This window comes from Heloderma suspectum, chromosome 2, assembly GCF_057233095.1.
Source record: "Heloderma suspectum isolate Gila_16-S chromosome 2, 16-S_ref, whole genome shotgun sequence".
NCBI classification, from domain to species: domain Eukaryota; kingdom Metazoa; phylum Chordata; class Lepidosauria; order Squamata; family Helodermatidae; genus Heloderma; species Heloderma suspectum.
Window position 1 is genome coordinate 1,140,862 of NC_139459.1, and position 26,003 is coordinate 1,166,864.

General features: G+C 53.7%; 1 protein-coding gene across 4 annotated transcripts in view; it reads right to left on the reverse strand.

Moving 5' to 3' along the window:
- Positions 1 to 4,306: 4,306 nt before the first annotated feature.
- GBA2 (glucosylceramidase beta 2) overlaps positions 4,307 to 26,003 on the reverse strand; it is a 34,903-nt gene continuing 13,206 nt past the window's right edge. Inside the window, exons 8-18 of one of the 4 annotated variants that reach the window (XM_084832731.1) lie at positions 25,189 to 25,314; positions 24,175 to 24,350; positions 23,847 to 23,951; positions 23,299 to 23,406; positions 22,339 to 22,490; positions 22,116 to 22,222; positions 20,893 to 21,035; positions 20,646 to 20,761; positions 20,118 to 20,309; positions 17,172 to 17,240; positions 4,307 to 5,219 (exon numbers count right to left, since the gene is read on the reverse strand). In XM_084832731.1, coding sequence (XP_084688857.1) covers positions 17,208 to 17,240; positions 20,118 to 20,309; positions 20,646 to 20,761; positions 20,893 to 21,035; positions 22,116 to 22,222; positions 22,339 to 22,490; positions 23,299 to 23,406; positions 23,847 to 23,951; positions 24,175 to 24,350; positions 25,189 to 25,314 — 1,258 coding nt within the window. In that variant the 3' untranslated portion in view covers positions 4,307 to 5,219; positions 17,172 to 17,207. Of the gene's footprint in view, positions 5,220 to 16,628; positions 16,716 to 16,976; positions 17,241 to 19,050; positions 19,840 to 20,117; positions 20,310 to 20,645; positions 20,762 to 20,892; positions 21,036 to 22,115; positions 22,223 to 22,338; positions 22,491 to 23,298; positions 23,407 to 23,846; positions 23,952 to 24,174; positions 24,351 to 25,188; positions 25,315 to 26,003 lie in introns of those variants that run through there. The other 3 variants (XM_084832733.1, XM_084832730.1, XM_084832729.1) reach the window with 3 other exon arrangements.

Genomic DNA, 26,003 nt, shown 5'->3' on the forward strand with positions numbered 1-26,003 from the left:
GAGGCCCCTGCGGGCCATCCCTGCCGCGGGGGCTGCGGAGCCAGCCCGGCGGCCCTTCCCTGCTCCCGCCCTCCTGGGCTCGGGCCCCCGCTGGCCCCGGGCTGCAGAGCCTCTCACGCCCGGGGAGCCCCGGCCCGCCCCTCCGGCGGGCTGCGCGGCTGCCTCTGTCCGGGGAGCCCCCGCAAGCCCCTACTTGAGGAGGCCCGGTCCGCGGCAAGGCCGCCCGCTTGGGCGCTCCTGGACGCCGCCAGGGCTGGCTCTCGCATGCGGCTCCGGGGGGCTGCCACCCGGCAGGCAGCTCCGCCGCCCGGCGTCGTTGATCGGGGCCAAGACCATCCCGGCGCCGAGCTCGGCCGCCCGCGTCCGGGCCAGGCCGCGCTGCGGGGCGGCGGGGCGGCGGGGCGGGATGCAGGCGGCTGAGCGCGTGCCGGGGCCGCGCGGGCGGCGGGGGTTCCCAGCCCCGCCCGGGGAGCCGGGATGGAGCCGGGCCCTCCGCGTGCGGGGCGGGTGCGCGGCCGCGCCTCCCTCGAGGCTGGATCCGACCTGCCGGCCCCGCGGCTGGCCGCTGCCTCGGCCCTGGCGGCGGGGCTTTTCCGTCCGGCTGTGTCCCGCCTTTCCCCGCGGAGACCGGAGCGCCAGGCCAGCCCCGGCCTCCTCCCCGCGCCCCGCTGCGGCGCCAGTGGGCGGCCCGGGACGTCTCTTTGTCCTCCCCGCGGGAAGGCGACCTTGCGCCCGGCGGCCGCTCTCCAGGCCTCCGCAGCGGGCCGCGCCACCGGCTCCCCGCGGCAAAAGGTGCATCAGGCGCGGCATTCCCCCCCCCCCCCGCGCGGCTTCTGTGCTTCGCACAGACGCAGCGGAAGAGCAGCCGCCGCCTGCAAGACGAGACAAGCGCGCGGGCAGCAGGGCGGAACCGGCGGCAGCAGCTCAAGCAAGCGGGCGCCCGTGCCGAACGGCCCTTCGCCGCACGCGAGGAGCGCCGCGCCGCGCCGCGCCGCTGCCTCGAGCGCGCACCCGGGCACCTGTCGCCTGCGCGCCCTCGGAACCCTCGCAGCGCGCTTCTGCCCACTGCGCGCCACTGCCTCCGGACATCAGGAAGAACCTCCCGACTGTTAGAGCAATGCGACAATGGAACCAGTTACCTGGGGAGGTGGTGGGCTCTCCCACACGGGAGGCCTTCAAGACGAGGCTGGACAGCCGCCTTCCAGGGATGCTCTGACTTGGGTTCCTGCACTGAGCAGGGGGCTGGACTCGATGGCCTTGTAGGCCCCTTCCAACCTACTGTTCTTTCATTCTAAGGTCTGGGAGGCGGTGTTCCTTCAGATAACCTGGTCCCAAGCCATTTAGTGCTTGATAGGTAATAACCTGCACGTTGAATTGGGCCCAGAAACAGAAAAACAAGCAGGAAGCCAGTGCAGATGGAACAGGATCAGTGTAAAATGATCGAAATAGCAGGCAACAGAAAGGATACTGTATTTTGTGGTTTTAATTGTTGTGAACAACCCAGAGGGCTTTGGCTATTGGGTAGTATAGAAATGTAGTAAGTAAGTAAATAGATAGATAAATACTGGCTGTCACGTTTTACACTCATTGCAGTTCCCAGAGAATCATAGAATCATAGAATAGGAGGGTTGGAAGGGGCCTACAAGACCATCGAGTCCAACCCCCTGCTCAATGCAGGAATCCAAGTCAGAGCATCCCTGACAGATGGCTGTCCAGCCTCGTCTTGAAGGCCTCCAGTGTGGGAGAGCCCACCGCCTCCCCAGGTAATTGGTTCCATTGCCGTATTGCTCTAACAGTCAGGACATTTTTCCTGATGTTTAGCCGGAATCTGGCTTCCTGTCACTTGAGCCCATGATTCCATGTCCTGCACTCTGGGATGATGGAGAGGAGATCCTGGCCTTCCTCTCTGTGACAACCTTTCGAGTCCTTGAAGAGCGCTATCCTATCTCCCCTCAGTCTTCTCTTCTCAAGGCTAAACATGCCCAGTTCTTTCAGTCTCTCTTCATAGGGCTTTGTTTCCAGTCCCCTGATCATCTTCGTTGCCCTCCTCTGAACCCTCTCCAGTTTGTCTGCATGCTTCTTCAAGTGTGGTGCCCAGAACTGGACACAGTACTCCAGATGAGGCCTAACCAGTGCTGAGTAGAGGGGAACTAGTACTTCCCAGGATTTGGAAGCTATGCTTCTATAAATGTAGCCCAAAATAGCATTTGCCTTTTTTGCAGCCACATCACATTGTTGGCTCATATTCAGGTTGTGATGGACAACAATTCCAAGATGCTTCTCGCTTGTAGTGTTGTTGAGCCACGTATCCTCCATCTTGTCAGTGTGCATTTGGTTTCTTTTTCCTAGGTGCAGAATTTGGCATAACTGTCTGTCGTGGAGCAGGCAAGGGTGCAGAGGCCTGCCAGGAATGCATCAGTTCACAACCCCACAGAAGAACATCCATCAGCATGCCGGTCCCTGCTGGTGGTCGTGGGGGCGGGGAGCCTCTCACATCGTCTGCTTGGAAGGGGGCAGGAGTCCCTGAGCCTGGATGCATGGGAGGTGCTCGTGAGGGAGCCAGAGGGAAAAGAGGGTAGGCTGCCTGAAGGCCCAGCCAGCACTCATGCCTGTGGGCAGGGGGGGGGGGTGGCGGCAGAGTCCAGGCACCCTTGTCCTGGGGTGGAGTTGCAGTGGAGCGCTGTACATGCAGTGGTCCCTCGCTCTGCTCCTGCAAGGCAATGTGCTGATGAGTGTGTGGCCAGCAGTGGCAATGGCTGGGTGGAGCATTGCTTGCCTGTGGGGTGAATGCCTCACGCTGTGTGTGGGAGACCAGTCCCTGCCATTGCAGTGGAAGTGTATTTGGCGGGTGGGGGCTGGTGTTTGGGCAGGGCCTCTCGGACAAGACAGGACTCACGCAGAGCATGGGGTGGGGATGGTTGCAGCACATGCTGGCCCCCTGCCTTGCTTTCCTGTGTGGGGTGCTCTGCCTCAGGACACCCAGCTGTGGGGTGCTGGAGTGGAGTGGACTTGGAGCCTGTGCCCGCAATCCCAAGGCGAGGTGCTCACAAGGTGCTAGGAAGAGGGATAGTCACCATCTGCCCCAAGGTTCTGGAGACAGGCTGTTCTGTGCAGAGGGCTCCTTTTGTGTGCAGACGGCCCTTTCCCCACAGTCCCCATTGGCAGAGTTCCCCCCGTGAGCTCCAGGCGTGAGTGACATGAGGCCAGAGAGACAGACGCCATGGCACCACCCTGTCCCCGGAGCTGTGGGCTCCCTGGGCGGGCTTTGTGTATGGGTGGTGCTGTGCTATGCTTGAGTCCTGAAGGGCACGGTGTCCTGTGCTGTGTTGTAGTGACGTGGATGGGCTGCTTGTTGACACAGGAGCAGCTCTTTTTAATTTTTTAGCCTCCCATTGAACCCCATGGGAGGGAGGTTTCTTGTGCCAAGTCCTGGGGCAAGTGCCAAGTGACACCATGGCCTGTGGCCTGGGACTGTTTGAGGGTGTGGAAGCCCCCAGGGTGTTGCAAATCAGGGAAATCTTCCAGATTTGCACTGCCTGCCCTCACTGAACAATTAGAAAATTCAGTAATTAGAGACCACCAAGAAAATTCTAAATTAAAATATGGGATTCCGAAAGACAGTGTAACACAGCTTGGCCTCTTGGCATGGGAGTAATTTAATTTGTCTTATGTTTCAGGCTTCCCAAATGGGAGACAGAAATATGAGGCGATTAGCAATCGATGGTTGGCTCATTGGTCCTCTTTACTGATAAGAACAGAATCCAGACAATATGTGCCAGGTTTTGCACTTGGGGCATCAGGGGGTCAATATAAAGGACCAGAGTGACTCCATGTTTTTTCCATTGTTGGGATATTCACGTTTTATTTTATGGGACAGAGATTAAGAACATAAGGATCGGACCCAGGGTCCATCTAGTCCAGCATTCTGTTCACACAGTGACCAACCAGCTGTTGACCAGGAGGAACCCACAAGCAGGGCATGAGCGCAACGGCACCCTCCCACCCATGTTCCCCAGCACCTGGTGCACATAGGTTCACTGCTTCTGGTACCGGAGGGAGCACATAGCAATCAGGACTAGTAGCCATTGATAGACTTCTCCAGGAATTTGTCCCTCTTTTAAAGCCAACCAAATTGGTGGCCATCACTACATCCTGTGCTAGTGAATTCCATAGTTTAACTATGCACTGTGTGAAGAATTATTATTATTATTATTATTATTATTATTATTATTATTATTATTGCATTTCTATACCGCCCCATAGCCGAAGCTCTCTGGGCAGTTTACCAAAGTTATAACATAAAATACAATATAAAAAAGTTTAAAAGCCATTTACAAAAAAAAGCACATAAAAGCACACAAACATATAATTAAAAACCACACTGAACTATCAGACATAACTAAAGACACATCAAGGATCAATTAAAGCTCATCATGTGCTGCCAAATACCTGGGAAAAGAGGCAGGTTTTAATCTGGCACGGAAAAGATAATAATGTTGGTGCCAGGCGGACCTCATCAAGGAACTGGTTCCACAGATGGGGGGCCACCACTGAGAAGGCCCTCTCCCTCATTGCTGCCTTCTGAGCTTCCCTTGGAGAAAGCATTTGGAGGAGGGCCTTAGATGCTGAACGTAGAGTATGGGTAGGTTTGTTTCAGGACAGGCGTACCATCAGATATTGCGGTCCCAAGCCATGTAGGGCTTTATAGGTTAAAACCAGCACCTTGAACTGAGCTTGGAAACATATTGGCAGCCAGTGCAAGCAGGCCAGAGTCAGTCTGATATGTTCAAACTTTCTGGTCCCTGTTAACCATCTGTGAACCGCCCAGAGAGCTTCGGCTATTGGGCGGTATAGAAATAAATAAATAAATAAATAAATAAATAAATAAATAAAAATAAATCTGGCCACTGCATTTTGCACGAGCTGCAGCTTCCGACCCGTCTTCAAAGGCAGCCCCACGTAGAGTGCATTGCAGTAATCTAACTTGGAGGTTACCAGAGCATAGACAACTGAAGCCAAGTTATCCCTGTCCAGATAGGGGTTTAGCTGGGCCACCAACCAAAGTTGGTAGAAGGCACTCGGTGCCACTGAGGCCACCTGAGCCTCAAGTGACAAAGATGGTTCCAGGAGGACCCCCAAGCTACGGACCTGCTCCTTCAGGAGGATAATCCAGTCCATTATCACAGACAGGCACTGATTCAGCACATCCACAGCCTCACCTGAAGAAGATGAAAAGGAGAAATAGAGCTGCGTGTCATCAGCATACTGATAATGCACTCCGAAATTCCAGATAACTACACTCAGTCATTTCATGTAGATGCTGAACAGCATGGGGGACAAAAGTGACCCCTGTGGAACCCCATATTGGAGAATCCATGGGGCTGAGCAGTGTTCCTGTATTGCCCCGGCTGTGGGCTTCGACCTCTTAATTTAGAGGTGCCAAGATAGTGATAAATCAGACTCAGGTTTACTTACAAGGAGTACTTTATTGAGTAACTTACAGCACACAGGCATACCCAATGGTTGGATCAGACAGCTTCTCTGAACCCAGAGCCATGGGGTACAATGGGTTTTATACCATACATGTTAGCAATGAGGCAGCATAACAGCAGCAGGCGCCCCCTAGCGTTCATTCCCAGCATAGACTAGCAGGGCTTAGTTCTCAGCACAGCCACCTGCAGCTTTAAGGTAAACAAACTTCACTTCCCAGGCAGAGTGCTTGATAACACTCTCACTCACTAGTATGGAATGTGCTAGGCCGCAGTATCGGCCCTTTGACTCATCTTCACATGCTCAGAGGCTTACTAGCAAGGGAATTGCACTAATAATGAACTTAAGCAAGTCGTTATGGATCTCTAGGCCCCTCTAACACTATAGGTGACTTGGTTACACTCCTGGGGCCAATACAGTTCCCCAAGCACCACCTTCTTGAGCCGACCCTCCAAGTAGGAGTGAAACCACCACAATGCAGTGCCTCCCAGTCCCAGCTCAGAGAGCCTTCCCAGAAGGATACCATGGTCAATTGAAAGCTGCCGAGAGATCAAAGAGAATCAACAGGGTCACATTCCCTCTGTCTTTCACCCAACATAGGTCATCATACAGGGCGACCAAGGGTGTTTGTATGCCAAAACCTGGCCTGAAGCCCAATTGCATTGGATCCAGATAATTGGTCTCATCCAAGAGTGCCTGGAGCTGGTTGGCAAACACTCGCTCAAGGATCATGCCTAGGAATGGAACATTTGCAACTGGCCTATAATTATTAAGGTTTTCCGGGTCTAGGGAGGATTTCTTCAGGAGTGGTCTCACCAACACCTCTTTCAGGCAGCCTGGGACCACTCCCTCTCACAAGGAGGCATTAATAACCTCCCTAGCCCAGCTGGCTGTTCCCTCCCTGCTAGTTTTTATTAGCCAAGAAGGGCAAGGATCCAATATGGAAGTGGTTGCACGAAAGTATGTAGGTGTTCCTTGACCATATGCCTATCCATCTCAAGTTGCAATCCTGCCCCTTCAGCCAGTACTTCGCCTTTGCCAGGGGGTCATAGACCCTCTTCCGGGAGAAGGCTGAGCCAAAGTAGGAATTGAGCACCTCTGCCTTTGCTTTGTCCTCTGTTATCATTTTGCCATCCTTATTTAACAGCTGAACCACCATTTCTTTCCTCTGCCTTTTACTATGCACGTAGCTGAAGAAAGCCTTTTTGTTTTTAGCATCCCTCGCTGACCTCAGCTCGTTCTCAGCTTTAGCCTTCTTGACGCCATCCCTGCAATTCTGTGCTACCTAACCTGTACTCTTCCTTTGTTACTTGGCCTTCCTTCCACTTCCTATATGTGTCCTTCTTTGTTTTCAGGTCATCTCTAAGCTTTTTGTGAAGCCACATTGGCTTCTTCTGTTGTCTTCCACCTTTTCTTCTTGTTGGAATTATTTGTGATTGTGCCTTGAGAATTTCCTTTTTTAAATGCTCCCACCCATCTTGGATTCCTTTTCTCGTTAGCATCGCTTTCCATGGGACCTTACTGATCATTGTTCTAAGTTTATTAAAATCAGCTTTCCTAAAATCCAGGGTACGCGTTTGACTACACTCAGCTTTTGCTTCCCTTAAAACCAAGAACTCAAGTGCAACATGGTCGCTTTCCCCCAGAGTTCCTGTAACTGCTACTTTATCCACTAAGTCATCTCTGTTGGTTAGGATCAAGTCAAGGATAACCAATCCTCTAGTTCCTTCTTCTACTTTCTGTAGGAGGAAGTTATCCACCACACAAGTCAGGAATGTCCTGGAGGGGCCATGTTTTGCAGAAGTTGTCTCCCAACCAATATCAGGGTAATTGTAGTCCCCCATTACTACATCTTGCTTCCTTAAAACATTGGCTATTTGCTTTTGAAGTTTCACCCTTGTCTTCTCCTTGAGTGGCCAGTAGTAGACTCCGACCACCAGGTTCCTTTTATTCTTTGCTCCATTTATTTTGATCCAGATGCTCTCGATGGGGCTAGCAAGCCCACCTTCCTGTATTTCTGTGCAGAGCTATGTCTTTTTCACATACAATGCAACCACACACCCCTTTCTGTGCCTCCTGTTCTTTTTGAACAAGTTATATCCTTCAACTGCTGTATTCCAGTCATGAGAGTCATCCCACCAAGTCTCAGTTATACCTATAAAGTCATAATGTCCCTCCTGCATTAAGAATTCAAGTTCATTCTGCTTGTTTCCCATACTCTGGGCATTAGTATATAGACATAGAAGACAATGTGCTTCATAGTCTGGCTTCCTTTCTACATGTGTCTGAAGACTATTATTGGGTGCTGTTCTCTCCGTTGTGGTGCATGAGCCTTCGTCCATTGTTACCCCCAACTTTATGTCTCCCTCCCCTGCAGGAGTTAGTTTAAGGCCCTCCTGATGTTCTTCAGGTTCATAGCTTGGGGGTTCTACTGGAGCCATCTTTGTCACTTGAGGCTGAGGTGGCCTCAGCGGCACATAGTGTCTCCTATCAAGTTCAGTTGGTGGCCCAGCTATGCTCATATCTGGACAGGGATTACCTGGCTTCAGTTGTCTCTGATAACCTCCAAATTTGACTACTGCAAAGTGCTCTATGTGGGGCTGCCTTTGAAGGCAGCTCAGAAGATGCAGCTCCTGGAAAATGCAGTGGGCAGACTGATAACAGGGACAAGAAGATCTGAAGATGTAGCACTGATTCTGGCCAGTTTACACTTGCTCGCTGTATGTTTCTTTGCCTGATTCATGGTGCTGGTTTTAACCTATAAAGCCTTGCATGACCCAGGGCCACAATACCTGACAGAGCACCTCTCCCACCATGAACCTATCCAAATACTTAGTTCATTATCCAAGGCCCTCCTTGAAGTGCCTCCTCTGAGGAAGGGCTTGGAAGGTAGCAGCAAGGGAGAGGGCCTTCTCAGTGGCAGCCCCCTAATTATGGAATGAACTCCCCAGCAGGGTGTGCCTGGTGCCAACATGGTTGTCTTTTTGGCACCTGGTTAAGACCTTTCTCTTCTCTCAGGGATTTAGCAGCATATGATGTGGTTTTAATCAGATCCTGGATTTTTCTTATTGTCTAAAATAGTTTAGGTTTATGTGTGTCTGTATGAGTGCTGTCTGTTTATACGTTTGTATGTAAATTGGGGTGTGCTTTTTTTACTATGTATAATGTATTTTTATATTTTCAGTCTTTGTAAACCACCCAGAGAGCTCCAGCTATTGGGCAGTACAGAAATGTAATCAATCAATGAATGGGTATTAAATCCAGGCTTCGCCCCAATTTGAAATTCGACCAGCTCCAGTGGATGCCCGCTGCAGGAATATTCCTCCTGGCTCAGCTGCTGCCTGTCTTCCAGGGTGTGGCCCCAGCGCCGCTGATGGGGGTGCTGCAGCCAGCTTGGCGGTAGGCGGAGCACGACGCTGCCGTGCCTTGGGCCTCGCTGTGGCTACAGCTGTAGCAGCCATATCGGGGGTCAGACTAAGTAGCCTCATGCAGTCTCATGCTTCACGTTCTTGCTGAGCTCTTTCTCCTTTGAATATATTGTTGTAAGCTGACGAGACACAGGAATTCCTTATCTTGTCAAAGGTCATACAGCTGTATATCGTGTTCTCTGCTGTTCTCTTCTGTTCTCTCCTTATCATGGCTACCCTATAACCCAGTTCTTGTATTATAAACAATAGTGCTAAGAGAAGAAATGTTGAGGATTGCAACCCCATGCGGGAGGGAGAGGAGGAGCCATTTCATATATGTCACAATGTCTATAAAACCAATGTGCTAATGTAAATCGGGGCTTCTGGCTCTTTGGAAATGATTCCAGCCTTAAGCCCGCGCGTTAAATAAAGAATCTCTTTTTCCTTCACTCCGTGGTCTGACTCTGGGTTCTGCAACATAAATGGTGCCGTGACTCGGATGTGGCAGGCTCTGAGCCAGACAGGTGGCAGTTGCCTGCTCTTGATCGCCGCACCGGGAAGACGAGCTCGGCGCATGCCTCCCTTTCTTGGCGTCACCGACCTTTTTGTCGAGTGAATGGGAGAAAGCCTGCGCCGGGATCGCCCAAACGGCAGCAAGCGGCAAGAGAACCTTGGGAAGCGGAGGAAGGAACTTGAGCCCTGCCTGTATCACAGCTGCAATTGAGTTGAAACCCACATTGGAAGCCTTCAGGAGAAAGGCAAGTATATGGGAAAAGAGGGCCCCGCCTTTAGGGAGAAAGGCCACTGGGCAGAAAAAAAGAGGGCCCCGCCTCATGAAGAAGGTCAGTGTTGGTGGTATACGTATACAAAAGAACCTACTCCTTGCGGGTAGAAGGGGGGCCTGATCACACCCCCGAGCGGGCGCCAGTACCCAGCACGCCAGTACTCAGTAGGAAGCTGAGGAAGCTGGGGAAGCCGTTTTCTGCTCTGGTAAAAAGTGGGAAAAGTGGGTGGCAGGGACATATGGATGTAGTGGAGAGATTGATGATTGTGTGAGTGGCTACTGCGGTTTCTGACGCATACCGTTGACCGTCCGGGTGCCCAGGCCAGTAGCAAAGTGCGTGGTGTGAAAAATTCTCTTGTGTCGGCCAGTGAGACCCCTTCCTCACTGACCAATTCCCATTCCCTAATTGTGTCTGTCTTCAATTTAAGAGGGAGGCTATGGGTGGTGGGGGAAGCAAACCTTGCACCCCCTTGAGATGTATGTCAAACAAAGAAGGAAAAAGGTTTTTTTAAAAGAGAAAACAGCAAAAAGCTCAAGGTCGAGCTGAGAGGAAAAAAAAACAAGATCTGAGGCTGTTAATTAGAAAAATGTTGCAGGACAGCCTGGCTTTTAACAAAGCATGGGAGCGTGAGAGTGTAAGGCCGAAGAAGTAGCTGTTAGCCTAGCGCGCCGAGAGAGGGGGGCAGGAAAATTGCCCACAACGTTCTGAGTTGTGCAACATCATCACCTCGCCTAATTGAGATAAAATCCCTAAAAAATGGAAACTGAAAATGAAGACCCAGAAGATGAAGGCAAAATAGAAAACAAAGGTGAAGAATCAGCCCCAGAGCACAGGCTAGACCCCTCTTCGAGTGAAAAGTGTGCCATAAGACTGTCCCAAAGCAGAATGAAGCGGAAAGACCACGTTGAAGATCTCTGTCAAGGTAACCGTGTTTAGCTTTGAACTGTGTTAAAATTGCATAGAGCCTGTAGCTACTGACCATCAGCTATATGATTTCTGAAGAGCGTAACCATTAAGCTTTTGCCGTGGGATTCCCTGCAATGAAGAAATCTCACTGATTTGAGTGTCCAGTGTTACACTGCCTAAGTGTGTGCTGAAGAGACCGAGAAACCAGACAGCATGTTCCTGGCCAAGCCAAAATCGCTCTTCTACCATGCTCCTGAAAGCTGCAATAAACTGTGTAAGCTGGGAGACCCAACCTGATTGAGAAGAAAAGAAGATATTGGAGCAACTGTCTTGAAAAACAATGAGATCTGTGTAGCTGGCTGGCTGACGCTGTCAGTGATGCTACAACTTTAAATTAAGACTGTTTTCCTGTTTGAGACCCCAGCAAAGAAAGCTGAACCGAGTTATTTGTTGCCCCTGCCAAAGCAAGAATTTGGCTGCTCTGTACCTCATCGTGTCCTGTTTTAAGCTTGGGATTTACAAATACAAACAAACTGAGAAGCTTGCCTTTAAAGTCCTGCAAATCACCCCACCGCCTCCCCGAAGATTAATGGCTGCTTGAAAAATGCAAGTATAAGGCGATGCCCATCACCCCCCAGCGTCCTGAGTTTCGGCACTCAGTGTTTCAGTGCTTTCGTGTACCAGGTTAGAAGGAAAAAAAAAAAAGACTAAGTTTTTAAAATGTCTGTGAGAGAACCTGACAGAAGTAAAATAAAATTTACAGAGGAGTTGCCCAAGTTAAAGTGTCATGGCTAGAGAGCTGAGCTGTGCCGCTCTGTTTAGACACAGGCCTTGCTAAAAAGTTAAAGGCCCTTGTCTGTCAGAAGGGGTGTAGGGCCACACTTTCCCTTTTTAAACTAATGCAAAAGTGGAGAGCCTTTGCTGGAAACATCGCATCTTCATTGCCCAGAGCCGTATCTGTTTGCTTCCATCAATGTCTGGGCTTTTTAGAGACACTCTGCACATGGACTAAAATTTTAAATTGTCAAAGACTTGCCATGGACAGTGCTATGAAGCTTTTGATAAACTTGAACTCTCATCGCTGTGGACCGTGTGTCTGTGTTTGTAGTCAGCTCAGCGTACAGCAGGCTGAGTTTGATTTATAACTTTTAAATTTCCTTCTGCCAGAACTCATGCAGCATAGAGTTGCCAATGCAAAAATGGTGACCTAGAACTCTGCGTGTGTGGGTACGCCCGTCCCTTGATTTTAATGAGCCCTGAGCTTTCAGCCAGAAGAGCAGTATAATTGCTGGATCTGCTCCATCATGCCTTACCATGCAAAAAGTGCTTTCCATTCATTGTGTTAAATTGCAAAAAAAGTTTGTTGTGTATATTTTATGATTTCTTAAATATCATGAAATATATGTGATATTTGCAAATTAGTGTTAGTTGCAACTCCAAATAATACTAAGTGTGGTTCCCGATGGATAACAAGGAGAAAAGACAGAGGCAAGTAGAAAAGAAGCGTGGCCATAGTTGCCCCCAGGGTAAATTAAAAGCAGCTGATTGTGCCTGGAGCTTATTGCCTGGGGTAAAGTAGCCACAATAATGTAATAGTTCTTTAAGATAAAGAAAATGTAACTAGAAGGAGAAGAAGAGCCTATCCCAAATGTGTGTCATTGAGACTAGTGTAAGGCAGAAAGGTTTAAGTAAGTGAGTTTAACTTGAAAAAGACAAATAAAGAAACAAGGCTGGTGCATGGAGCAGAAAGTTTTGTGTAAAAAGTTTGAAACATGATCTGCAATACAGGCAGATCAGCAAAGAAAAAGAAAGCAAAAGAAAGAGAAAAAATTTGTCTTCCCATACTAATAAATAAAAGTGTTATCAAGCACTTTGAGAAGCGAAATTGTTTACAGGAAGCTGTGCCTGAGAACCAAACACTTCTAGCCTATGCTGAAAATGCTTGCTAGTGTTGTGCTGCCTCATGGGTAACATGTATAGTATAAAAACCCATTTAGCCCAATAGCTCGTGGTTCAGAGAAGCTGTCTGATCCAACAATTAAGTACGCCTGTGTGCTGTAAGTTACCCAATAAAGTCTCCTTGTAAATAAATCTCCCCCTCGCTGGAATCCCAAAACACAAGTTGGGCTAGAGCGCCTCACCCAGTATCAAACCCTGCTGTTAGAAGCCATGAAAGCAGGTATGAAAAAGTCAATTTATATGACCAAAGTGTTTAAAGTGCTGCAAGGTGCCACCGAGGCCCCAGAGCGTACTTGGAGCGTCTTTCAGATGCCTATCGCCAGTACACCTCCCTCGACCCAGAGGCCCAAGAAGACGTAAACGAAAAAAGAAAAGAAGACCCGGCAGAGGCAGAAGATTCTTAAAAAAGAACCAGTGTGCCCAGTGTGGACAAGATGGACATTAGTGGCATGAATGCCCAAATAAAATAAATCAAATACACAAAGGAAAAAAACAAAGGGCCAGAATGGGCGAAGAGGGAGACAGCTTGAGAAGGGCCGTGACATTGACTGTGAGGGGCCATGACATTGACTTCATAATTGACACTGGAGCAGCATCAAGAGCAATCAAACGTTAGCCTTAAACAAGAAGTCCAAACACTGAACAAAGTTCTTCAAGCCCAGCGTCGCTTTGTCTTAGAAAATAAGCCCCCAATTCCCATCACAGAAGTTCATCCTTTCCAACCAAGAGTTAAAGTATGAGTTAAAGAGGGAAAAATAACCCTTTGACTCCCAGATGGAGAGAACTGAGAACTGTCATACTTTCCACCCCCGCAGCTATGAAAGCAGCTAGAGTTAAACCCTAGATACATTGGACACGAGTCAAGAGAGCGAGAGGGGGAAAGTAGACTATAAACAGAAATCCTGAAAATCCTTTAAAAATCATTCTGAAAAAGCAGTAAGAAGACTCAGGCTAGACCTTACTGTGGACATACCGGGAAACTGTCCCCCTGCGTACGGTCAGACCCGCAACTGGAGAATTGAAGAAGGGGACTAGACCCTACTGCAGCTTGCCAGGTGAATAGCTGCCCGGCGTACGGTCAGATCCCAAAAAAGATCAAACATGCGTGTTGTAGTGTTGTAGTGTTAGTAGTGTTACATTGTGTTTCCTTAATAAGATGCAAAAGGGGGGTCTGCCCCTGGAAAAAAAAGTTTGCCCCAGTGATTTGCTGATAATTACTGGCTCCACCTGGCTAACATCACGAAAATAAAACATTTTTGTTTGCCAAGAGGTATACCTGCAAACAGGCTTATTAGCTCTTGCCTAATACCTGTCTGTAGACATCCTGGGAACATTCAAAAAGATACCATGTTAAGAGTTTATGGGGTAAGTTTAACTTATTTCCAAAATGCTAATTGGGGCGTGGTTGCAAAGATCCTACCCCCTACAGAGTTCACTCTATGCACCCCCATCGTTGCTGAAACAAATGCTACGTGTGCACGAATGCTTAATTGTCAAAAATTTTCCAGAAAATATAAAGCTATCCCTGGCCCCCTTCCACTGAAATAAAATTCAAAACATATCTTTTAATGATGCCCACATACTTTTGCCTCATGGATGGTTTTAGACATGTAGTTCCCGCACTTGGTCATTCATTCCTGCCAACTTGTCTAATAACCACCCATGTTGCCTCAGCCGCCAATTAAATTGGTGCCAATTCTTCCCCCGTGGCCCGAGAAAATCCGTCGACGGCAGCCTTGAGCGCTCCAACTAACTAAAAATTGTAATAGTCATGTGCAGTTATATTCTGACTCAGAAAAATTGGCCTTAGCGATGTCACTGGTTAAGGTTCCAGGTTTAGCCTTGGCTGATGGTCTGGAAATCAACCGGTTAGCTTGCAGCTTAGCCAAAAGCATAAATGCCACCTCACAAGCATTGTCATTGTTAAATAAAGAGTTGCGTGATCTAAGAGGTGCAGTTCTAGAAAACAGAGCTGGTATAGATTACCTCTTCCTTCTTCATCATTTAAGTTGTGAGACACACCAAAAGCTCTGTTGTTTTAACTTAACTGATAATGGCAATGCTGTAGATGAACAGATCAACAAGCTGCACAATATAGTAGCTAACAAAACAATAAGACAAAACAATTAGCTAAATTAGTTAACCCCTTGGCTTCCAGATCTTAGCTAGCTTAAAAGCGTTGTTCATCCTAATTCTACCAGTGTTGTTCATAGAGATACTGTTATTGTCTCTGCGTTCCTTGTCTTATGAGTTGTTTAACCAATCTGTTTTATGTCTCAGCTAATAAAACTGCTGCCCTCCACGCTTTAATAGCCCAACAAGAGGCTAAGTAATATGTATGTCACAAAAAGCTTTGTATAGTTATCAAAAATGCTATAATTGTAATAAAATTATGCATTTAAGGGGGGAATGTAGCAGCCATATCGGGGGTCAGACTAAGTAGCCTCATGCAGTCTCATGCTTCACGTTCTTGCTGAGCTCTTTCTCCTTTGAATATATTGTTGTAAGCTGATGAGACACAGGAATTCCTTATCTTGCCAAAGGTCATACAGCTGTATATCGTGTTCTCTGCTGTTCTCTTCTGTTCTCTCCTTATCATGGCTACCCTATAACCCAGTTCTTGTATTATAAACAATAGTGCTAAGAGAAGAAATGTTGAGGATTGCAACCCCATGCGGGAGGGAGAGGAGGAGCCATTTCATATATGTCACAATGTCTATAAAACCAATGTGCTAATGTAAATCGGGGCTTCTGGCTCTTTGGAAATGATTCCAGCCTTAAGCCCGCACGTTAAATAAAGAATCTCTTTTTCCTTCACTCCGTGGTCTCTCTGACTCTGGGTTCTGCAACACAGCCGTGCGCACTCTTGTGACGCCCAGATCTGATGACCACAACAGGCCTGCCTGGGAAGGGTATCTGGAAACTGAGGTTAGCAACTGTATTTGGAACTAACTGGGACCAGGCTTTGAGACGTGTTTGCCAGACAGGTGCGCTAGCTTTGGGCCCAGCTGCAGGCACTTCATGGTGCTGGCCTTGGCTCTTATAGCTCTTTCTAGTATAGGCTGCTCGATAGCTTGCTGGAGAGCGTGTTGCCAGCCGAGATACCTGGCTGAGGCGGTCTGCCTCCTCCACTCCCCACCCCTCCCCGGTATTCAAAGGCTGCTCATGGCGGAAGCAGTGTTTGGGTGGAGCCTGCTGGAGGGAGGGCTGGCTACCAGCACAGCCTGCCTCCTTCTCCCCTTCCAGGCAAAGGCAGCTCCCAGCAGAGGCACGCGCTGCGAGGCACGAGCCAAAGGGCTCTTGGCCTGTGGCATCATTGGAGAGAGCAGGCTGGGCAGCAGGGAAGATTGCCCAGCCTTAGCCTTGTCCGCCTGCTTGAGGAAAGACGCAGATGCCAGCAGAGCTGGGCACGCCACAGCTGTCCAGCTCAATGCACCTCAGCACCCGGCAGCAGCAGAGGGCAGCAGCTGGGAGAGCAGAGGAACCCTTGCGAGCAGTCAAATCAAGCGCCTGCCCCTTGTTAGCGCTCACCCTGACGGCCCGCACTGTTTTGTATGTATTTCAATATTCACTGTGCTACCTGTGGGCAGGTGGGGTGCCCCTCGTAGTGTGGTCACGGCTGGGGGGAGGTACAGCACTGGGGGATTAACAGGCCAGTTGCGAAGAGGGGCTGGATGCCTTATGCCTATTCTCTCTTCTAGTTCTTCCTCTAACCAGCTAGTTTCTGGGTGCCTGACCAGCTTGACCTCGGGTCTGGTGGTGCTGTTGCTGAATGCCAGGACAGTCAAAAACGAAATCTCCCTCGTCCATGATTTGAGGGCTGAGCTGGTGTTCATGGCCAACACCTGGGTGGGGAAACTGGCAGGGGTTAGTCTCTCCCAGCTGTGCACACCTGGGTACTCTGTGCAGCACCAACATCAACTCGAGGACTGGGGAGGGGTCGCTGTGATCCATGGGAATCCCGTCTCCCTCTCCAGGCTTCCTGGGCATTCAAGCACCAGCTCGTGTGCACGTACCTCGCATTGGATACCGAGGACAGACTAGGGAACCTGCTGGGGCGCCATCCACCCCGATACCCTTCGGTCTCTCTGCCTGAGCCGATGGAGATGATCTTCGATTTGGCATCGAGGACCCCAGAGTGAAGGTCTGGGGGATTTCAACTTCCATTCTGAGGATGCCAGATATAGGGTGGCTCAGGACATCATGGCTGCCATGACAACCATACAGCTGTCTCAAATGTCCTCTGCCCAACACACGCACGAATACAGGGCTTCTCCTTCCATATGCTTTGTGTGTGCCTGAACTCCCCTCCCCGCCCCCGCCCGCAGCTACCAGGAGTCACTAAATTTTTTGGAGAAAGGGCATCTGCATTCAAACATACACTGCCAATATTCTTGCTAGCACCCAAGATTGGCACGTACAGCCCTTTCAATTTCTAGTTTAGTAGGGTATTCTTATGGGATTAATGGGCTATTCTTTTCTTTTTCCACCAAACTTTTGCATTGGCTGAACTAGACCTTCTGGCCTCAAATGCCTTAATTAAATCCGACTTGCATAACAGCTTTTCAAATGATGGCCTGAGAGACCAAAGCCCTTAAATTAAATAAACGGGTGCAGCTTTCACCTTCATTCCAGGTGTTGTTGTGCTGAGCAGGTATCCTCACCTACATCTGTGGCAAAATGGTGCATTCATCTGAAATGCCAGAGGAAAAGCTGCTTAACCTATGCGTCTTCTGGACATTAAAACTCCCCCCAGGGCAGGGCCCCAGGCCAAGAGACACATGGGAGGAGGGGAGGGAATCTTCTCTGAGCTCCTAGCTCACTGCAGTGGTGTCCCCCCCACCCGCCCAGCCAGCAGACTTCTTCTACTCTAGCGAGGTGCACAACTGAGGTAGAGATTTCAGACTTGTGCTGTGGAAAATACATGCTGGCTCAGACAGTTTCCTGTCCCTGCACTGTGGAGCAGATCCTGGCAGATGTTCAGCTTCTTTGAACCTTATGCAAGTATGTTCCTGCAGCCCAGGGAGCGAAGGCATTAAGGCATTAAGCAACCAGGCTGTTGCATACAAGGGGCCAAATGCTGCCGGGACTATGGCTTCATCGGGAGCTGTTCTTGGTGGGGCCGATGGAGGCTCCAGAAAAGGGTGCCGCTCATCCGCTCTGGGAGGCCAGCGGTTCTTGCACCATCTGGGCTTTTGGTGCTTGGGCTTTTGGAAACAAGGCTGGAGGGTTTGCTTTCCTTACTGTGTGGGACTTCCCAGCATCCCTTGGGCTGCTGCCAACTGCCTCTGGTTCCCAGACTGGCACATGGGCGCTGTGCCCAGCCCGCGTGTGCAGTCAGCTGCATCCCCGAGTGGCAGGAGCTGGAAATGCCCATCGCTCACCTTGGCTGGGCTGTGGTGAACCCAGCAAAGCAAAGCAAAGCTGCGGGGGGAGGGGGCTACCCCCTCCCACAGAAGCTGCAGCCATGGCCTCCCCCTCCCGCCCAGGAGGTCACTCCACGGGAGGCGCAGGTGGCTAACCCGGATGCCCAAAGCAGGCCCAGGGGGACCGCCAGGAAGGAGGGACTTGGCAGCAGGGGCTGGGCTGGGCGGCTGCTGTGGGGAACAGGTGTCAGAGCAGGATGGGTGCTGGGCCATTTGGGGCCTCTGGCCACGGGAATGACTCCTGCAAGACCGGTGCAGGGAGGATCGGTGGGGTGGGGTGGCAATGGCACTTGGCCGGTTCCATTCTTCACTTGGGTGGCCCACCAGCTCTGATTTAGAACTGGGGACAGTGGTGATCTCTGCTGACGTAAAGAATGTCACATTCTTCTTCTCAGCAGAAGGAACCAGGGCAGGAGGGGAACGCTGCCTCCCCAACTCCTGCAGGAGCCAGCAGCCTCTGGCAGCAGTCCCGCTGCTGGTCAGGCTGAGCATGACCTTGCTTGCAAGCCAGGAGCTTGGGTTGCCGTGACCCTCGCTGTGGCCAGCCCAGGGGTGTGGATTTGGGGGAGGGAGAAGGGCCAAGGGCCAGAGTCCGGAGGGGAGGCCTGTGCCTGGGAGCAGCAGCAGGCGCAGCCCATGGGGGAGCGGCTTCGGACCGGGGCCGTCTGCCTTTCCCCTTGCTGCTCTGGGGAAAGCAAAGTCTGTGCATCAGGGCCAGAGCACACAGCAGCTCCTGGGGAGCCATGCCTCCACGCACCGATTTCCACGGCCGTGTGCCCCTTTCGCCACCTAAGCCTGGGATCGCGGATGCATGGGCCACACAAAGCAATGGGAGGCGGCCCTAGGGGCAGGGGTCATTCTGGACCCAGCACAAGACTCCCTGAGGCCCTGGAGCTGTGTGTGTGTGTGGGGGGGGGCTGGGAACTCAGCCTGGGAAGAGCTGGGCCCAGAGCGCCTGTCAAGGACCAGCCCTCCGCCCCTGCTGAGGCAGCCCCAGAAGCCTCCACCTCCCACAGAGCACCAGGCCACGGGGGTGGCCGTGGAAGGCGGAACCTCACGCATGAGCAGAGCGCAACAAAAGGCTGCGAGAAGACCCTCGCCAGTAACAGTTTATTTTAAATTAAAATCATTCAGCATCAAAAAATATGTCTGGTGCAACCCAGATTGTGTAGAGCTTGATTGTGTGCAAATCGGGGGGGGGGGGGAAGCATGGGGGTGGGGGTGATTAGGTTGCTGTGACCTTACAGCCCCTTGGAGACCCCCGCCCCCTTGTAAAGGGGCACTGCTCAGCTCCAGCTGGGCATGGGCAGGAAGGGAAGGGGTCCTTCATATACACCATGCAGCAGCACAGCCCTGAGAGGGAGGCGCAGCCACGCAGGGCCCCCTCCTCCCCCGTGCACAATACCACACCAGGGAGTGGCCCTGGCCAGCTCTGGCCCCACTCCCTACCTCACAAGGCCAGAAGTGGGCCCTGGACCCGCCAGGAACGCAAGGGTAGTCCTGCACAATGCCCCCAAGCCCTCAGAAGATCTCTGGAACAAAGCTGCGCAGCGACAGCTGGCTGCTGAAACCTCCTTCCAGAGGCAGCAACAGCCACCCCGCCCCCAGGCTTCTCAGCCCAGGTGCGGCTCAAGGCCTAATGGAGCTGGCCACCACCGCTGCATCTGTGGGGGCAGGAGGCCCGTGCACAGCCCGGTGCTCGAGGGCCAGCTGCATGCTCCAGATGCTGAGGGGGCGCATGTAGGCCAGCGAGCGGAAGATCCTCCTCTGGCAGTATGCCTCGGGGGTCTGGAAGGCCATGCCCAGCTGCTCCCACACGGTCCGGTAGCAGCCCTCGGCGGTGCGGAAGCCCTCTTGCAAGAGTCCCTGGGGGGAGGGGAGTGAGAGTCGATGCCCACCCAGAGGCCCTGCCTGCTGCCCGTCACGCCGCTCTTATCCTCCAGGATCAGCGGCTGCATGCTGATGAACACCTGCTGCTGGGGAATATGGGTGGGAGGGTGCTACTCCACTCGTGCCGTGCTTGCGGGTTTTTTCTGGGCACTATGTGAACGGGCTGCTGGACCAGATGGACCCTTGGCCTGATCCAACGTGCCTCTTGCGTCCTTATTTTCTTACCCGCCCGGCTCCACCCAGTCGGCACCTACCTCCTGGATCATGGTGGCTGCGAGAGCGTACACCACCCCGACCCACACTTCGTTTGACTGCACGCTGGAAGTGTCCGGCACCCCACTGGGGCGCATGCCGTTCACAGCCCCCATCGTGCCCTCGGAGAAGCCCAGCACGTTCAGCTCAAAGATGGTCCTCAGAGCACTCAGCACATGGCTCCGGGGGAAAACCTGCAGAGCCGGGAGGGAGGGCCTTCAGGCAGGGCTGAGGCCCGCTGAACGGGGGCAGGGCCTCATCAGGCGTGACCAGGCAGCACTCTGGCCGCAAAAGCAACACCCAGGTGAGGCTCTCGGGGGCCAGGCTGGTGACTCCCCTCCGGAGGATCCTGCCAGGGTGTGCAGGGGAGGCACTGCATCCCATGCAGCAGGTGTGCACAGAGGCTGGGAGGGGTCATAAGCTGGGGGCCATGCAGTCCTTGGGGGCCACCCTCCTGCCCTTCCGCGAGACTGAGCCCAGAAAGCCTGTGCCCTGCGTCCTCGGCAGCCCTGCCCTCTGACTTTGCTCACCTCGGACTTGCCCTCGCCCAGGCCGCAGGCCCGGAGGAACCACTGCCCGGCCAGCTGGTCTGACATGATGCTGTTGGATGAGGGGCTCCTGCTGCTGTCGTAGTTGTAATACTTGCCTAGAGCAGGGGAGGAGTGACAGGTCTGCATGGGCCGGGTGCCTGGCAGGCGCCAGCACCCATTTGTGCCGCCTTTGGCCCAGGGGCCATGAGCAAAGCAGGCGGGCAGCCGCCACCCTGCCCAGACGTACCATTCCAGAGGAGCCTCTCGAAGGCCGCCGTGCCCTTTGCCAGGATGGCAGAGTACTTCTGCAGGGCTTCACCCTCACCCAAGATCTCGGCCATTCTGCACATCATGCAGACGGCTGCCAGCCACAGGCTGCCACAGTAGGCGCTGCCAAAGCAAAGGAGACAGAGACTGGCATAAGCAGGGAGTCCCAGGCAGGGAGCAGGTTGTCCAGAGAGAGGGACAGCCAGACACGCGCCCCACCACTCCAGCTACTGACAGGCGGCAGGACGCCTCTGCAAGCGGCCAAGGAAGGGCCCAAGCGCACCAGGGACTGGACAGGCAGCGAGGGGCGGTGGGCGGCGGCGGCAGCCCTGGCCCGTCGGAGCCCTCCCTGGCTCCTGCGCCACTCACAGGCATGCCTGCAGGAGACCCTTCTCGGGAGGGAGGGAGGGAGGGAGGGAGACAAGGGACCGCGTGCAGCAGCTGACGGGGAGGAACCGAGGATGCCGCCTGGCACCGAGTGGGGCGCAGGCACACAAGGACTGACGAGCAGCAGCCGCTCTCCAGGGCTTCAGGAGGAGGCTTTCCAGCCCCACCTGGAGATGCTGCCGGGATCCACCTGGGACCTTCAGTGTGTGAGGAGCTACAGCCCCCCCCCCCCCGCAGTGGCAGGCCGAGCAGCCCCCAGAACTGCGCGTCGGCGTCCTGCCACGCTCCCGAAACTAGGCTGGCGCAAGACCCTGGCGCAGGTCTCTTGCTGACGGAGGTGGGGGGGGATGGGACTCGCTTGCCAGATGTGCAATGATTCCAAGGCTCCCTGGACAGAGCAGTCAGCTCGGGGGCATCAGTACCGCCTGTGGGGTTCAGGTAACCTTCAAAATGACTTCTTGCGATGAAGAGGAAGCTGAGACCACGCCAAGAAGGCCCCGTGCCAGGGGAAGGAACGGCCATCCACTTCCCATGAGACAGCCAAATGAGAACCTGGCTCAGCCGTTCAACCCCCCCCCCCCCCAGCCCCCTCTCAGGACCTGCACACCACCCACAGGCCAAAGCAGCGAGGTAGCTGAGTGCTGGAGGCCAACCGTGGCAGCAGCGGCTGGGAAGGGCTGGGTGCTGCGTGCACACTGCCTTCGCCTCTGAGAGGGTGGCAGCCCTCCCTCTCCATGGGGTGCTGGGTGTGGGGGAACAGGCTTGCTCACGTTCAGAGACTGGTGGGTGGCCGAGGCCATTTGCCTACACCCTCACCTGGCTCCTGTCACCACCCAGGCATCGTACGTTTGGTCAGCAAAGCCAGAGTTCTCAATGAGGCCATCCCCGTCCATGTCAAACTTCAGCTCTGAGTCCATCACAGCCTGCGAGGGGTGGAAGGGAGGGGGCTGGAGGTGGGGGGCTGGGGGCCTACAGTTAGCCCCCACCCTCCATCTGCCACACAGCCAAAGTGAAGGCCCCCCCGCCCACCAAGCTGTACCTGGCAGATGGGCCACATGTCCTGCAGGTAAGCAGGGTCCTCCACAAGGTAGTAATCCCGGTACACCTGCAGCACAAACTTCAGGTTCAAGTCCTTCCAGCTGGCTGTGTCATGGATCAGGTAGGCGTTGACTCGTTGCCAAGGCTCATCATCTGGCAGTGGCGGCGGAGGAGGAGACTGAGTCAGGGCCCAGACCCTGCAATGGCTGTGTGCCCCCCCGTCTCAAGAGCTACAGTACCAAACCTGTGCATGCGTGTGCACGCTTGTGTGTGAACCAGAAATGGCGAGGAACAGGCAAGAGAAGACACACGCTGGAGGGAATCTCCAGGCGTGTCTGAAAGCCATCCCCAAACACGAACAGCCGCCCAGGGCCCTCCAGACATTTCGGGCAGCAGCTCTCACCAGCTCCAGCCAGCACGACTGATGGCCAGGGAGGATGGGAGTTGCAGTCCAAAATATCCCATGGGAACAGAGGAAGGCCAACAATGTGAACAGACAGCCCCACTCCAGAAGTGCCTTGGCCCAGGAACACATCCAGTGGAGGCTGCTGCAACGCAAGGCTGGGACCCTTGACCACAGGGGCAGCTGTGACTTTCCCAGGCTGCCCTATTTTTCCAGAGCAGCTCAGGAGAAATTCTGTTTCCTGAAGGAGCAAGACTCTGTCTTAGACGGAGCTCCCAGTCCATGACTGGAAGGCTGGGCAGCTAATATGAGGCAGGGACACAATCCTGCAAGGAAGCAGGACCTCAAGAGGGACTTTTCCTGCATCTGTCATGAGATCAACTTGTGCCAGACTGCTGAGCATATTTTCCTACCATTCAAAGTACCGTGCAAGTTTGGAAATAGCTGCCCTGGAGGGAGCACAGTGATCTGGGGTCCGAGTGCATCACCTTGCCCTGCACACAGCCCCATCGTTGAGAGAGCCAGGACCGGCCTGGATCCAGGCAGATGCCGCCTTACCAGGCTCCCCAACGTCATGGGGCACCACATTGCGCAGCTTCACCTGGGCTGTCTGCCCACTCATCAAGTACATCCGGGGGCGCGTGTCCTCATTCAGCACGGCAGCAGCTGGGGGTGTCAAAGGGAGACACTCTAAGGCGATGCTCCCGAGCGCTGCCAGGCAGACGCCCCCCTCGGTCCTCCAAGTGGTGCCTGGGCAGGGCTGCGCCCTCCACGACAAGGGGTGCCGTGCAAGGCACACGGCCGCTGCCCGACATCCCCCTGCTCAGAACACGCACGCACCCTGCCCAGGAGGCTCACAGGGGTCCTGTATGCCAGGCCTGGCCTGCCGCAGGCGCAGGGCCTCCAGGGTCATGCAAGTGCAGTGGAAGGGAAAAGGCAGCCGGACAGGGCGGTGCTTCAGTGGGCCCTTGCCTCCTGGAGAGGAAACCGCCTCGTCGCAGGGACGGCAGTCGCCCATGGAGCACTCTCCTGACCTGGCTCTAGCAGAGACAGACGGAGGCCGCAAGCGGCACCGCCCAGGTCTGGCATAGTCGCTGCTCACCCACCCATGTCGTACTGCAGGCTGAGCTCCAGATTGGGCCACAGCATGACCAGAGCAAAGGAGGCGTAGAAATGGACGTCGTAGGTGTTGTACATCCGGTACTCCTGGCCTGGAAGGCAGCAGAGAGAAGCCCGTGAGCGGGGGCTGTCTGCCTCCTGCCCAGGGAGGCGCCAGCGGAGCCCCCGCCCCGGCTGCCCCCAAGCAGCACGTTCGAGGCTGATGTGGCAAAGCTGCACTGTCTCCAATGCCCCCCTCCCCAGCTGCTACTTCCAGCCCCGCAGGCACCCCCTCCAGTGGTAACAGGGGGAGGGAATGCCCGGACAACCACGTACCTTCCAGGTAAGCAAACCTCCCATATTCCTGCAGGACTGGAAGCATCTGGGAGAGTCCCTGGGAGCCCCCCAGGGAAGCAGCGTCCTCTGGAAGCAGCTCCACCCATAGGGTGCCTCCATCAGCCAGGAAATACAGCTCATTGAAGAGGGCCGACTTGTACCAAGGGGGCAGGTCGCTGGAGGGGAGGGCAAAGGGGGGCACTCACATCAGCAACCCCAAGACACGCATGTACCCTAGAAGCCAGGCCAACCTCACTCCCACTGTGCCATCCTCAAATTCTCCTGGGCACCAGCATTCTCCCCAAAGGGCGCTGCGGCATACTGGACTGAGACTCCAGCCCTCCCCAGGGAAGGAAGGAAGGGGGAGGGCTGCAGGAAGGGGGCCGCACCACCGCCAGGGTGGCCCAGGACTGCATGGCAGGTGTGGCATGGGCCAGGGAGTGTTGCACAGGCCTGCGCACAGCCACTCGCCTGCGGAGCATTGCCGCCAGAGGGTTGTGAGGGCAGGTGGGCAGGCAAGAACACATCTCCACGGGCTAATCACTCTGGCGGGTTTCCTTGCCAGGCCAAACTAATACGTTGTGGCGTCCAAACAGGCCCTGTTCACAGCCAGGAACATAGCCAAATGAAGGGGAACGGAGTCTGGCGTACGGAAGGGGGAAGGGAGGCAAACACACCTCCTTTATTGTAGCCCTTGCACCCCACTTTTCTCCATCAAAAGTAAACCTGGTTCCACTCAGAAAACGGTTCCACCCCCAGAGCAGCCTCCAACACAAGGCCAGTGGGGGGGAGCTGGGTCAGACCGTGGGTCCGTCTCGCTTGGTTCTGACCAGCAGCAACAGTTCTGCTGGGTCCTTCCCCCACCCCACCCGGAGACACTTCCAGAGGTCAGAGCCTGGGGCCTTCTGTGTGCAAAGCTGCAGCTCTGCAAAGGGACAAGGGAGCTGAGCCTCCTGCCCTGCCCCCCGCGCTGGCTTGGCCAGGAGCATTCTGCAGAGCCAGCCACAGCGGTACCTGTTCCCCAAGATGGGCTGCTGCCAGGCCTCGATCCGCTTCTCCCAGTCCTTGTAGTGGGTGAACATGTAGTGGGAGAGGGCGGGACAGGCATCACCCTCCCTGCCAAAGAAGCGCGTGTACCGCCTGCAAAGAGACAGACAGCAGACAAACAGGCTGTGGAGCTCTCTGCTGGCCAGGAGTAGCAGGGGGCTCGCCTGCTTGCCTCTGTGGGCGGGGGTGGTACAGGCTGTCCTGGTGAGCAGGAATGTTCTCTCTACCCTCTTAAACAAACCCTGGGATGCGCTCCTCCGCAGTCCCAGAAACCTATTGGCTTCAAAGGCCTTTGCTTTGGGAGGAGGGGGCTGGAGAAAGGAGAAGCCCAGTCTTCCCCACAAGTGCTCCACGGCAGGGGGTCGGATTTCATGGCAGGAGGCAGCAGACTGTATCAAAGATGGTCCAGGCCCTGTGTGGGATAATGCGCCCCATCCCCACCCCTGCTTGGCTAGATCCCTCTAAAGGGCAGGCAGGAGGCAGGGAGCAGCATTCCAATCTAGCTCAAGAGAGCCACCAAAAGGCCTTGACAGGGGACACCAGCAGCCCTCGGTATAAAGCAAATCCACTCATGACCCCGGCAGGCAAGGCACTGGCTCATTTCTTTGGAACCAACAGCAACTCTCTTTCTTTCTTTGCAGAACTGGATGAAATTTGCAGGGATGGTTACTCCTTTTAGGCAGCGTGAGCCTGCTAAGTTTCAGATGACTAGGTGCAGGGAATATGATGCAAGAGCAGCCTTTACATTTTGAAGGTATTCAAACAGGACGTGTGTTATCCCC